Genomic DNA, 15,451 nt, shown 5'->3' with positions numbered 1-15,451 from the left:
TGTCTTGCTTATTTGTCACATATATTTCGTTTGTAATACCAGTAGTCGATATATATATATCTAGATATAATAATTATATTGTTACTGAACATATATTATCAATGAATGCTAACTGAAAACATAATATGTATTGATCACTAAATGAAACTATTTTAGATTCTAACTTATTTTAAATTAATGTAAATGATATTAACTACATACACAGACACACACAAACACAATACTTACATTAACATATTTATATATTATACACATAACACTTAACACTGCTCAATATGAAACGTACATTTTAATCAATTTTCCTTCCCTACCAACCGCCCCAGGTCTGCAGCCGACCCCCGTGAGCCTGCTGCAGCCCATCGCGCCGGTGGGCCAGCAGCCCGCCAGCAACAACAACAACCAGCCAAAGCCCACTACGAAGCTGGGCGCCACGTGGGCCGACACCTCGGGCTCCATCATCGACGTCGACAACCTGCTGGGGCCCCGGTCGCCCAAGGCCGGGCCGGCGCCCTCGATAAACCAGCTCAAGTCGAGCCCGGCCAGCCCGGCGCATCGGCCCGCCTGGGGGCTCAACAACAACCAGCCCGGCCTCAACAGCGGCCTGCCGCTCCGGAACCAGGACAACCTCCTCCAATGATATTTGCTGCTGGCAGATGTTTGCCAGAGCGGGTGAGCGGGACGGAGCTACGGGGCGCGAGCGGGACGGGTGCATTCGGACAATTCTTAGTCGTTTTCGATTTATTGGTTCTAATGTTTGTTACGAAACGTGGACGCTCGTTTTTTTTATTGTAATTCAATAGTGTTTCCTTTGAACGTTAAAGCAAAAACATTGACATGTCTTTGGCGTGCCAAATACATTCTACTATATAACGATTGAATATATAAAAGTTGCATTTACGACATTCCAACTTGTGTAAGGTCTCCGGAGTAGTCCGAGCGGGCGGTCACTTAGTAGATGTTTTATACGATTTTGATATTAAAGTTAACGTGACATAGAGTCGATAGTCGTTCGGAGCCCCCCGTTGTAAATGTTTGGTGTACAGAGGTGCATATCAACGTATATCACATGATATTAACGTTACGGAATATCAAAATGGCGACTGGTTATTGTCTGGGTATCGATCACGTGGCTTTATCTTACGCGAAAGAATTGTTTACACATTTTTTGTTTTAGTGTGTTCACACACACACACATACATGTCTTAGACGCTGAAGTGTAGAGACAGCAAAAAAATGAAAAAGATGTGTTCATTTTATTAAATATTAATTAATTTAACATATAGGGCACTACAATATACAATTGATTGTAATACAATATATTATTGGTGGGTGTTATAAGCTAAAACACTTGTTAAATTATTTGATCCTTAAAATACTGATTCTATCTCGTTCTATCATCATTTGAAAGAAAGAGACAGCAAAAAAGGAGTGTGCAACAGAAATTTCTGAAAGCGAGTGTTATTTGATAACCAATCAACGTGCAGTATTAAGAAAATGTTTCACAATTCACTGAACTCAATTAGAAATCAAAATAGAAATGAATTAAATAGGCTTTTTGTCAGTTAACGAGTTTGAATTGGATGTAAGGTGCTATTTCTTGTACCTTTGTGGCAATAGTCAGTCGCCTTATGATACATGTAGTGTTTATAACCTAGTTAGTATTTCAAAATATATTACAACAAAATACTTTTATTTTGTATTTATTTAGTAATTAATATGTACAAAATAAAATGTTAAATTTTGTATATTTATGGGCAAGTATTGTCTAATCGAAGGGCGCTGGTTCCCAAACTGAAGCTTGATAAGTTTCGGAACCAGAGACTAAGTATTGTATTGATTGACGTCGGAAATGAAAATTGCAATAAATATTGATTTACTTAATTATTTTTACGTATTTTTATTCGTTATTTTTTTAATGAGGTAACATTCCGATAGTGTTTTTATAAACAATGTAGAAATAATATTGCACACGATGTAACAACGGTGCTTATATTCCCGACTTGTGGTGTATTTAAACAATATTAATGTCAGTAATTATATCAGAGTCCGTTCATTGAATCATTTTTAATTTATTCCAAATGTCTCGACAAATTCATCATAAAGTCGATTTTCACCAACCCGCATTGGAACAGTGTGGTGGAATATGCTCCCAAACTTTCTCTAAAAGGGAGAGGAGGCCTTTAGCCCAGCAGTGGGAATTTACAGGCTGTTGTTGTAATATATTACAAAATGTATTACGTACAAAAACTGCAATTCTCAAATGAAACAGATTTATATCTCAGCTTTCTTCAAAAAGACTATAAAAGTAACTATATACTTCTTACACAATTTCTTCACTATATTTGCAGTGATATATTGCCATCTCACTCTTTCACGTGAAGTTTAAAGATCAGTAGGTGCAGTCGGTTTCGGTATTAAAAAAATTAAAAGTATTTCAATGGATGGATCGATTGTAGTTACAAATACAAATGGTATGTGGTTTCTTTGCTCAAAGTATGAAATTATCGACATTGTAATTAAATTTCACTAAATATATGTATTAGTAAAAGAATTATATAATTTCCTATGGTACGTTTTGTTTCCAATGATATCGAAAAGTTCATTCCTATTTACTTTCATAGATATTATCAAATATCACAACATGTATATAACTTCATATATACTAAGAATGTATATAAGTAACGCCGCTGCAGAGCATATTATTCACAGATTAAAAATACCAACAAACGTCACAGATAGAACGTCATCATTTGATATTAGCATTTGCTCATACACGCAGTTATTTAGTTCACGTTTATTTAAAACTGAAAATGAAATTTTATATTTTTTCTTTTCGTAGGCCTAGATGTTGTATTTAATATTAATGAAGTATTTTTGTACCATTTTCGATCATAATTAATATCATGGTAGTGTCAAAACATAGTTATATTGTTGTAAGTGTTATTTGTAATGTTATTAACGCGTAAGGTACAGGTACATGGGACTGTATGTGTTGTATGCTCGAATGGCGGGAGGTCAATGACACGAAAAGGTCTCGCGTGTCAAAAATAATTGAGGATAAATTAAATTCAAGAAATAAAATTGTTATTAAATAAGTAGGTTTAATGATATATTAAACAGAATACAAGAGAAAGAGGTTATAGTACGACACAACTTAGGTGTAGCATCGGCAAAATTCGTGAAAACGATCACATCCGAACTTACTACGCTAACCCAAATTATCAATATTTATTTCTTACATAAATATAACAACGTGTAATATCATATGAGCTAATATATTCGTCGATTTGCTTTCTCGGGTTGAACTGACGCGAGAAACTAGCGTCGAATGGCGCGATAGGGAGCTATTTCTATTGGTTGTGTAAATAGGCCATATGCCAATAATCGGTTTTACAAACTTTGCCGATGCTGCATCTAAGTTGTGTCGTACTATACATAGCGGTTTCTGTTTACGTGACCATTTCTGCTATCGAGACACGCAGTAGCGTGTCAAGCCAAGTTCAAGTTTAACTAAACAATACGCCACGTAAAAGAACTTCATTTCAACTACTTAGTTTTACGTATACGGTTCTGTTTGCTATATAACAATATTATGTATTAAAATATATCTATTTATAATACTCAATTCTACTTTGCAAGTTACTGAGAGTCAGATCTAGACTAATTTAAGTCAGGTCAAATGTATCTCTCCTGCCATTTGCATATACAGTTGAAGAACGCTATTGGTACTTAATTATAAATACACTTGTATATTTGATTATATTTATGTTTTCACGTCATACATAAAATGTCCATTATTTGTGTTATGTGTCTTATGTGCGACGCCTTTTTATGTTCTTAAATGGAACCGTAGTGTTGTATCAAGGCAGCTATATTTAATTTAGAAGTCAATTAAAATTATATTAGTTTATTATTATTAATTAATATATTACAGAGCACATTATATAATTAGATATAGGTATCGTTTTCAGATATATCATTTAATAAGATTATAAAAAATTGTTTCCAACTTTTATCAGCAATTTTTTTTTTTGTTTGGCCATATAATATGAACGGTATTATCGACTTTGGGACCAAGTTATTGCAACAAAATTATAGCGATTTTGTTATAATTTAATCAACATTTACCATTTACAAGTGAATACGAAATATTTAGTTTTTTTAGTGTTTCAAAAACAATTCAATTTATATGGAGAAGTGCTTTTGTTTTGGTGCCTTTTTTTAAGACTATGTTTTATAATATTGCTTGCGATAATTCTTTTATGTATAGATTTAAACTATATCCCATCTCATCATAAATATAAAGCACATAGATCATACTGAATGAAATAAAGAATTAGTTAATTGTCTGGCGTTGAAATATCACTTTGAATTGATCAATCATATTATAAAATATTTACACAAGTGCCAACTGCAACTTAGCCCCTGCAGACAAATGGAGTTGAGAATGGTGTCCCCTCTATTCACCTCTCGCTCGCACACTAGCTACAGTCTATTATAGGTCGAGTGTGCAAGCGAGACACACAACTTTCGATCTCATTCTTTATCGCCACGATAAAAGCAAGCATTAAAGCTTCATAGATTGTTTTTCATTATTTCATCACAATTCTCTGTATTATTGTTAAATTATAAATTTAATTCTGTGACCACTGGACATTTGAAGTTAGATAAATAGTCCCTTTTATAATGTAAACTTTGCAGCTTGTGTATGGTTAGAAACCGGTCAAGTGCGAGTCGGTCTCGTGCAGTTAGTGTTCTGTACCACCCTTTTTCAATCATAACTCCTAAATTCTGCTGTTACGGTTCCAAAAATGGCAATATCTGATATGGTTGGTCCCTATGGAACCTTAAAAACGCAACTAACTTCTAAAAACTTGGACAGATTTTATGTGTAGATTTAAATGAAATAATATTTGCAATAATTTCTTTTTCCTGTTAGAGTTTATAAATTTTGTTTATTAATATATCAATTGTAACAAGGCAGGTTGCCTTACGACCTAATTCGATCCTCGGTAAGTGTTCCCACCCTGACTATTTTGCTTTAAAACGTTCTTCCAATGAGAGATTTTAAAAGCAATACAAAATGAAATTTTATTTGTAGTTGATTTTGTCAATAATGTATTATTTTGTCTTAAATGTATATGAAGTGTTACGCGGCCAGGTTATTATTCGCACAACACTATTATTAAGATTATTAGTTCTAAATAACGTTTTAATTAGCCAATTCACTGGTTTACTTATTGTATATAAAATAGCATTTTTTTTAAATTGTTATCGGAGTGATGTGTAAACTGATTCAGGGAAGTATTGTGTACGAGCAGACACTTGTGTACTATTAATAAACGTAATTATAATATTTGTTGTTTTATTTTGTTTGTAATATTGTTATGTTGCATAAAAAGTAGCAGGCTATAAAAATACCCACCCACTGTTGAAATTTCAAGGTATTTCACTAACTACTCCAATATGCATGTAAAATATTTTTTATCAGTTTCGCAAAAGACAAATAAAATTACACTTGATTAATTTAGACATTTGAATAATTTTAGAAGTAATTCTTTCTGTCCGAAATGATAAATGAGTTGTTTATGTTCTAAATTTAAAGTGATTCGTCGTAATTATTTCTGTCCATGTAAAACATCATCCCCAAGCAATACCACAATGTTTCTACTATAGATTATTATTCATATATATAAAAATAGAAAACGACAAAATTGAATCGTATGAAACACCCACTTTTCAGTTGGTTACCGTTCCAGCAGTTTTTTTACTGTTAATGGTTTAACTGTTAAAGTTTAAGTGTTATAGATTTCTGTGTTGTCTCTTAAAAATAACGAAGTCATTGACATCGATTCAAGTATAGGAGAACAAAACGCATATAATTTTGGTTTAGATAATTAATATAATTAAACAGAAGATCCCTTGAAAGTGAATCAACCAACAACCACTTTGTGGAACCAGCTTTCGCCGGCGGTTTTTCCGAACCGATACGACATAGGAACCTTTAAGAAAAGAGCGTACTCCTTTCTTAAAAGGCCGACAAAGCCTCCTGGTGATGCAGATGTCCATGGGCGGGTAGTCACTTTCCATCAGGTGAGCCTCCTGCTCGTTTGCCACCTATCTCATAAAAAAATAATAATCATATTCCCATCTAATCTTGACTCGAGAAACTTTAACAAGTCTTCTCCCAGCTGACATTCGGACGATGGGAATATCATTGTTACAAATTGATGATAAATTATCTGTTGAATTCCTTACAGAGACAATATGGTGCTGTAAAAGAAATAGTGTTGATGAAAATGAAAATTGAGTAAAAATGCTGTCATCGGATGTCATCGGATAGTCGAGGATCGTTTAAATAAAAAATCTATTCATCTTTATTAAAGCCTTTAATTTGTGAAAAAATTGAGCGCATAAAAAACTAAACCTAGTGGATCTTAATTTAAAGCTTAAAATTAATTATTAATAAATTGTCACTAACGCTTACGACCAATCGGAAATTAGGCTAAAATTGAAAAAAATTAATACAATAATGAACCTTACTAAATAAATTTAATCATAAATATGAGAAGTTATGTTCGCGTTACAATCACGACGACACAAATATATAATCGTTATTCAGTCTTTTAAAATTAAATTATTTATTATAAGACGGAATTAATTACAAAATTGGAATGACTCCAACTCTTTAAAACACAGACAGACAAGGAAAGGGCGATTAAATTCTAAATAGCATTAAAATTATTCTTAATAATTAGCAAATTAAAAAAATTAATAATCTAAATCATTATTAAAACAGATTTTTTAATTAAAATTAATTTGATCGCAGATTGAAAGGGATTTAATAAAAATTGATAAAATTAATATTGTTTAAATTATAATTTTATTCTACTCACTTGGCTAGTGTTGTACTATTGTAGTAACTTGTAACAATTAGCACAAAACCTATTATTTTCTATATATAATTATTGTTAGTAATTAATATTAATTGTAAAGCACGTTTGTAAGGCAAAGGAACTTTTCATGTCTTATTTGGTCTTTTATATTCATAATTGACGAATGAGATACTTCGACGAATACTTCAAAAATATTGATTTTTTACGCGAACCAATATTGGTATTTTGTTAAGAAAAATATTTTAATTTAGTCAAAGTTCTATTTATATTAAGTGCTTTTAATATGAGATTGATTTATAATATTTTAAGGACATTTTTAAACTATTTAAAGTGCTTGATAAAATATTAATTTTTGATTTTTTATTTAAAATTTGATTTGATTTATTAGTGAGATTCAAAGTAATGTGAAATCGAATTGTGCGTAGAGTTTAAAAGGCTATTTTAGGAATTTAGTTAAAATTGCATTTATTTAAGATTTATAATGTGATTAATTATAGTGTTTTTATAGAATTCTCATTAAAATGATTTTTCTTGTAGTGTTTTCTGTTACATTAAAACCATTAGTTAAGGCGATGTGAGTTTACTTTTTTTAAAGTTTGAATATTAAGCTATTATAATTTTTTTTTAAATTCACACGCTGATATTTAACTTTGATGATGAATACTTTATTTTAAATATATATTGAGTTATTGTCAGTGATGTAGTATTAAGCTAGTAACATTAGTAATAGTTATGACAATCCAAACAGTTGTGAAACGGTCAGCATTTACTTGGATATCACTTTTGCTCCTATCAAAGAATCTACCAATCAAAACTGGCTCTCACCCTACCCTAGCTGTGCTATGAAGAGTGAAATTACAAAATAACTGTAAATCTATGTATCATTAGGACATTTAATAGAATACTTTATTATTTTTATGCCATCAGTTCTATAACATCTTTGACAATAATTATGTAAATCATAAAATAGTTTTGATTCGATGATTCTCCTATATGAATGAAAATATTAACATATCAATAAACTGGTTTTTACTGGAAATAATTAAAATTGAGATTTATTTTTGTTATTAATAAAAAATAACTTTAGCATTATATTGTCTATGGTTGTGAAGCCATTTTAAACTGGAAGATAATTATCTTTGTATTCATAATTTGAACTTAAGAAATAATTATTTTAATCAAGTTTTCTTACTCTTTCCCTCTCACATCCATTCAATTCTTCTCGCTCCCCTCTTCGAATTATATTATCCCAGTTGACAAATTTTTAGGGATCATTGACAACCATTTTTTAACATTTAAAGCTATTAATAATACATTTATAACAGATCATATTGTTCTTTAGATTCTGCAAATCTTATACGGTTACAATTTTAAAATACTTTTTTGGTAATTAAAGTGATCTATTTTTATGTTATTTGAAAGTTGCGTATTTATTTTTTTAATTTTTATAAAACCGAAAAATATGTATGTTTACTAAAATTATATTTCATATTGATAACTGAAAATAAGAACTAATTGTTGACCTTGTAATGATAACTTTGGAAATCATCATTCAGATGGTTTTTCTTAGTACTTTGTTACGGAGCTAGTGGTTTAATAGCATTGAGATAGCAAATTGAGTTCAGAAACCGCACACCAACAGCAAACTTAGTAAACTCTAGCTTTGCAGAGTCAGTACCCGAGTTAGATCGATTAGACATTTTCAACTGTTTTAGGTCGACCACAACCATGCAAACAAGTGATCACACGGAAATGGTCGGGCGGCGGTCCGTGTGCGTGGGGGCGGCGCTAGTCGTCGGCGGCGGCGTCGTTGAGCGCGTACATGACGCCGTCGTCGAAGGCGGCCGCCACGCTGTAGTTGCGCGCCAGCAGCACGCGCGTGGTGCGCGCGCGCGCCGCCGGGTCGGCCGAGCGGAAGTCGATGACGCGCAGGCGCAGGCCCGCGAAGGGCAGCGCCTCCAGCGCGGCGGGCGCGGCCGGGCCCGCCAGCGCCGTGTAGTGCGCGCGCGCCGCGTCGGCCGCCAGCAGCACGGTCAGCAGCGGCAGGCACAGCACGCGCGAGCGGAACGCGCCGCCGCCCGCCTCCGGCTCCTCGTAGCTCACGACGCGCGGGTGCGCGCCGCCCGCCAGGCACGCGTGCAGCGCGACCGCGCCGCGCAGCGCCAGGAAGTCGCGCGGCGCGGCGCGCACGGCCACGCCGCGCCAGCCGCGCGCGCGCTGCAGGTAGGCGGCCGTGGCGTCGCGCGGCCCGCGCACCAGGAACTCCAGCAGCGTGCCGTTGTGCAGCTCGCCCAGCACGCGGTCGAGCACGGCCACGCGGGGGGTGGGCGCGGGCGGCGGCGGCGGCACGCGCGGCGGCCGCGGCGCCAGGTGCAGCTGCCGCACGTACGCCACCAGCGTCGGCGACTCCGCCGAGATGCTCGCCAGCTCCTTGTCCTGCGTCATGTTCTGACGGAATTGTTGGGCACCGAGAGCTAAAACATTACAGAAAAGATTCCGACTATAGAATTACATTACATAGCACACGCTAGTGATAATGTCTGAGATTTCTAAATATTTACTTGTAGATTTTTTCACCAGAGAATATCTATTACAAACAATTTTGCATGATTATTTTGACTACCATTTTACGAGCTAGATAAAGTTTTAACATTTCATCATATTTCAAACCTATCACAGGCAGTACTCTAATCATCAGAAATACATGTAGTAAAACTTTTGAATACACACTGCATTCACCAACTTGGTGCATGGAGTTTGATGAAGTAAACTTCTAATTTCACAAGAAGGATCTTTGCTAAACAGTACAGTCTCAGTCAGATAAAGCACATACAAATATAAAATCTCACCAAATGTATCCATATAAATGAGCAGCATGGTCATAACAGTCACAAATGTCAATATAAACAGTAGCGCCGGCAGTAACTTTCTGTACAGCTCATTTGGAGGTGTCTTGGTGAATGACGATATTGTGAGACGGGGCACTTGCACTGGTATTGCCGGCGGCGGGGTGACTTTGATGATTGGCAGTTTCGGAACATCCTTTTGTTTATCTGTTACATCTGTATGAGAACCGTCCGGGATTGGATTTTCTTGAATTTTCTATAAGAAATAATAATTGTAAATTTTAAGAAAATACACAATAGAAGACTTGATACTTATATTAAGTAAGATATCCCTGTTTTACGATTCGTATGTATTCTTTAAAAATTACCAGCTGATTAATCAAGAAAGGAAAATAGTAAATGATTATTATCAACCCCTTTCATCCTATCCACTTCCACAATAACTCCAAGATGTAATAAGTAATTAAATTTAACAATTTTATAATATTTCAATATTTTAAAAAAATCAAACAAATGTATATAAAGTTAACTTTTTTTCGTTCACCCATATATTATATTATGTAAAATAAAATGAAAATCAATCAAAACATTCAAAAACTATGTATATAAATATAGCTATTAAATAAATTACCATCCTTTTTTATTTTAATATTCACTAAAAATTTTATAAGTTACATTTCAAAATGAAACCCCACGACATTGCGACAGGTGTCGAATACAGATTTTAGTTTTTTTATAGCATAAATAGACTGTAACAAAAAGGTTTTATTCCAAATGTTATTATTTTATTATTGAAAGAGTACACATACCTTTTCAGCCATAATAATCACAACTTTAATGAAGAAATGTAAAACACTTGTAAACAATGTAAAATGTAAGGCACTTGATTGGAATAGGCTAAATAATTACACTAGAAAAAAATCATATTATTTTCTTAATACATATAATTATTGCCAGAAAGCAAATAAAAACAATTGATGTATAGCAATGAAAACAGATGAACAAGTGATAAAAATATAATCACAAATTATTAATTATGCTACAATACAATCATACAATGTTCTCTATGAGCGTGAGTCAACAATGCACAGATATAAAATTAAAAACTCTAAATGTCATTTAGGGGATACAATGGACAAAAATTATATTACTACCTTATAAATTATATTACTAATCTTAATTCATGAAAATAAATAACAAACCTCTATTTATTTATTAGAACTAGCTAATACCTCACATTCGTCGCATATCTCTTTAAATTGTTTTGTAAAATAAAATATCTGATACGATTCGTGCCGCGCGCCATCTATTGAAGGTTGTTTTTGTACTGTGTCCACAATTTCGAAACATTCGTTAAGACGAGGCTCATCATACATTAGGGATAAGAAAAAGAAAAAATCTGTTCATTTTTTATACTATTCTTTTTTTATGTTCATGGAATAGGTTAGCAGACGAGCATAAGAGCCACTTGAAAGTAAGTGGTCACCATCACCCATAGACAATGACGCTGTTAGAAATATTAACTTTTTCTTACATCGTCAATGCGCAACCAACCTTGGGAACTAAAATGCTATGTCCCTTGCTTCTACAGGCAGTGTAACTAACTACAGGCATACTACTTGAGTAGTACGCCTGGCTCACTCACCCTTCAAACTGGAACACAATAATACTGCGTATATTGTTTGGTATTATTGGGTGGTACCTACCCAGGCGGGCTTGCACAAAGCCCTACCACCAAGATATTCATAGATCTTTGTTTATTATAGTTAAAAAAAAGTCCGTTGATGTTGTTCCTAGTCCTTTCTTATTGTTATCTTAACTGGAGTTTCCAGGAATTAAGACAAACCTACTTCTTGTATCTTTGTTTCGGCGTTACTTTTAAATCAAACATATTCTGACAAGATTGTCTCTTATAAAATTTTAATTTACCTTTAAATTAGAATGTTTCACAAGGAAATTTTCGAACGTATTCTCTATATAGCATACTATTTTTCGTTTGTATAACTGAACTCCTACGCTTTCTTTTTGCTGCTCGATCCATATGAGTAAATTAGGTACTCTATTCAATCTAAACCATCCTTGAGCTGTACACAAAAAAAATGAAACAGGTCCAGGGTTTTTAATTTTTATGTGCAAATGATAGATTGAATACATATTATAATTCACTCATATGAAGAGAGAAGTTAGTAAATATGCGTTAGTTATAGTGAAAATAATTTGTATACCTAATATCTTTCGTTTAAAGCTACACCCTTCTCCTTAAAAATTAATATGACTTTTTTATGTCATAGGGGGGCAAACGAGCCGGAGGCTCACCTGATGGAGAGTGATCACCACCGCACATGGACATCTGCAACACCGGGGGGCTAGCAGGTGCGTTTCCGGCCTTTAAAGAAGGAGTGCGCTCTTTTTTTGAAGGTTCCCAAATCCGATGATGCCTGAAGGTGAAATTCAGCAGCCGGGATTAATCCGAACAATTCCTCGGAACATTCTCCGTGAAAAAATCGTTAGAAGATGCAGAGTGATCCAAAATCTTTGCACAAAGTAGAGCACTAGTCCATGTAGGGCCGAATTTGTGCCTTGTATAGTTTTAGGCGATGGGCCGACGTGAAATACTGTCTTGCCTTGCTGAGCACCCCGAGCTTTGTTGATGCCAATTTTTCTTTGCCTTCCAATTGACTTCGGAACTGAACGAGGTTCAAAACATCGACGCCAAGTATTCCGATACTAGCTGTTATGACCTGTCCATTACTTAACAGTGTTATGTTCATATGTCTAAAATATGGTATATAAATAAAACTCAGTACATAGTTTAGGAAAAGGTATTTATTGTCAAATTCAATAAATACATAAAGTAAGTCGTAACAGCAATTTATTTTCAAAAACCGTATCTAGTGGATATTTTATACAAAATGGAATTTTACTTATAAATTACAAGTAAGTATATATGTACATACGGCTTAAGCATTACAAAAAGCTTAACATACAACGATGTCATAAAAATTGTGCATTTCATCAAGAACTTAAAATAGACTACGGGTACTAATACATGTAAATAAATAAGTAATATAAAGTAACCGCTTGAAGATAAATTATTTACAATATGAATAATATTAACTATAATTTTGATGTGCGAGATAAATTGTTTATTATATTAAAGCACGATCGAAATGTGCGGAATGTTGATTTTAATATCTAATTTAAAACTACTTTTGAAGCAATTGCATTGCTCAATAAAAATTATGCGCCATAACGATCAAAATATTATATCAATACATGTTATATATATTAAAACAAATAATAATATATTCAAACAATATATGTATATGTAATTAGTTTGTAAATAACAAAAATCGAACTTATTATTTTAAGGTCATTTATAGTACAAACATTTTAACTTTTTCCTACCTTTGTCTAAATAATAAATAATTCCTGTTTTCTGTGTTTAATTAATTTTATTAACACACAAATATGTCACGGAAACATATTTAATTGTTGCCTATTTGTTAAAACTTGTGAATTATTTGTTGACTTTCCTTTCTTGACCAATCATAACAACGATGACGTCACAAGTCAACAATAATTAATTAAAATGTTTGTACCGTCATTGCGAATGACTGACGTTATTTTTAAAATTTGGAATTACTAAACTTGATTATTCGTTGTACGGAACATTTATATGCATCGTGAGATTTGAAAAAGGAAATGTGAATGTTTTGTAATGATATTTTACGCAGTGAGAATAAGGAAATTGTTGACAAAAATACGTCCATTATAGAATTGTAAAATCAAATTTATTTCATATCACGGGAGTAGAATTACCAGCCTTTTAACGTTGTACTTTTATATGGAAAATTGTATTATTGCATTAATTTAGCCTGTGATTTGTTTAATTAAAATATTTTTGCAACACATTCCTCCGAAACATTTTGATTGTATGTTTTAAATGTCTGTAAAAATACAATGGTCCGTTGTTGGGTTGAGTACCACTGCCTGAGCCTACAGATAAAAAATACCGGCCATATTAGTTCTATTATTCATGTTTTTTTTCGGAACATATTTTGGCAAACGTTGTAATTAAAACCGTACCTTAAAAAATATTATATTATAACAATTAAATTTAATCAAAACGTATTTCTTTTATATTTTTTGATAAAGCTGAAAAAATTTGATGAAATCGAAAATGTATAATAAATATAAGTATAATTTAGTAATCAGTGTCTGAGACTTAACAAGCAAATACAAATATTTAAATTATTTTGTACTACATGCCTTTATAATTGAGTAATAATTAATTTTGATATATGTATCTTAATATACACTCGGTGAGTTGATATATATATATATATATATATATATATATATATATATATATATATATATATATATATATATATTTAAATAATATCACATTATTACAATTTATTACTCATGCAGTTACGGATTTGGATTGAAAATGGCGTTGCCTTTATTGACCTCTCTCTCGCACACTGTTGCTATCTATACTCTAACCCGCTGGAAGAGTATAACTGACAGCGACAGCATAGGACGCCATTTTCGATCCAATTATTTACTTGCATGTTAAGTATAGTACGATACAACTTAGATGTAGCATCGGCAAAGTTCGTAAAACTGATCTCATCCGAATTAAGTAAGTATGCTATCCCAAATTATGAATATTTATTTGTCACGTGAATATGATCTTTACAAAAACGTAATACGTATGACCTATTGTAATATCGTATGAGCTAATATTATATTCATCAATTTGACACGACGATTTCACGAGAATCTATAGCGACGAATAGCGAATGGCGCGATAGGGAGCTATTTCTATTGGTTGCATAAATCGGCAGTAATCGGTCTTATTGAATTTGTCGATGCTATATTTAAGTTGTGTCTTACTATAAGTTGATCAGCGCCAGCTTTAGTAAGCATCCCGGGTAGGATATTCTTTAGATATTTCAATTTTTTGTTATAATTGCAATTTCCAATTGCAGGAGACGAAATCAATATATTAATAAATTATAATACATTCTGAATTTAAATTAACATGATGTTATTGGTCAAGCAAGATCTGAAACATCTGTGGTATTAATTATTGATTAGTGAAATATGTATTTTAATTGAAAACTGTTTGTAGTTCATAATATAGCAGAGCTTTAAGCAATCGCAAGGATTATCAAAATATGTAAATTGAAGGCTTCTTTATCTTTGCTCCTGAAACCGTTGTTTTTGCTTGAAAAGTCACAAAAGGCGTCGCTAAAGCCAGCGCCGACGCTAATGATACGTTCTTTTCTATAAAATGTCATGAAATAAACACATAATAACTATATATTTAGTTTTGATTCTCTCAGTAATAACACGTATAATTTGTCTAAAATTTTTACACATTTTAACTTCTAATAAAATTTAAAAATTAACGAAACTCGTGCATCAACATCTACAGCTACAGAGTGTAAAATTATTTGAATTATATGCTATCATTTGTATCTATGTCTAATAATATGTTGGGTATAGTGTTGATATTTTTATTCGCCTAAATATGTAAATTTTGAATTTTTAATAGCGTAGATAGGATAATTGTTTACCTTACATTATTGTCATACCACTCAAACGAACAAATAGCTCTTTTATTATTATTTGTAATTTTTAATCTGTATTAAAATAACAGTCAAATAATTGAATTTAAAAGTAAGCATTAATTTG

At 32.9% G+C, this 15,451-nt stretch overlaps 1 protein-coding gene across 1 annotated transcript; it reads right to left on the bottom strand.

Moving 5' to 3' along the window:
- Nucleotides 1–7,908: 7,908 nt before the first annotated feature.
- On the bottom strand, nucleotides 7,909–10,825 carry LOC124539907 (protein Star). The gene is made up of 3 exons (XM_047117279.1): nucleotides 10,552–10,825; nucleotides 9,746–9,998; nucleotides 7,909–9,370 (listed from the first exon to the last, which is right to left on the bottom strand). The coding sequence occupies exons 1-3, from the start codon at nucleotides 10,561–10,563 to the stop codon at nucleotides 8,685–8,687; spliced, it is 951 nt and encodes a 316-aa protein (XP_046973235.1). The 5' UTR covers nucleotides 10,564–10,825; the 3' UTR covers nucleotides 7,909–8,684.
- Nucleotides 10,826–15,451: the final 4,626 nt, after the last annotated feature.

The sequence above is a fragment of the Vanessa cardui genome, chromosome 23 (assembly GCF_905220365.1).
Source record: "Vanessa cardui chromosome 23, ilVanCard2.1, whole genome shotgun sequence".
Taxonomy (NCBI): domain Eukaryota; kingdom Metazoa; phylum Arthropoda; class Insecta; order Lepidoptera; family Nymphalidae; genus Vanessa; species Vanessa cardui.
This window is presented reverse-complemented; position numbering and strand designations above follow the sequence as displayed.

What these genes read in the sequence shown, in the direction of transcription:
- LOC124539907 (XM_047117279.1), bottom strand. An exon ending in CATTTATATGGATACATTTG is followed by an intron (nt 9,371 to 9,745) that starts GTGAGATTTTAT and finishes GTAATGTTTTAG; the next exon opens with CTCTCGGTGCCCAACAATTC.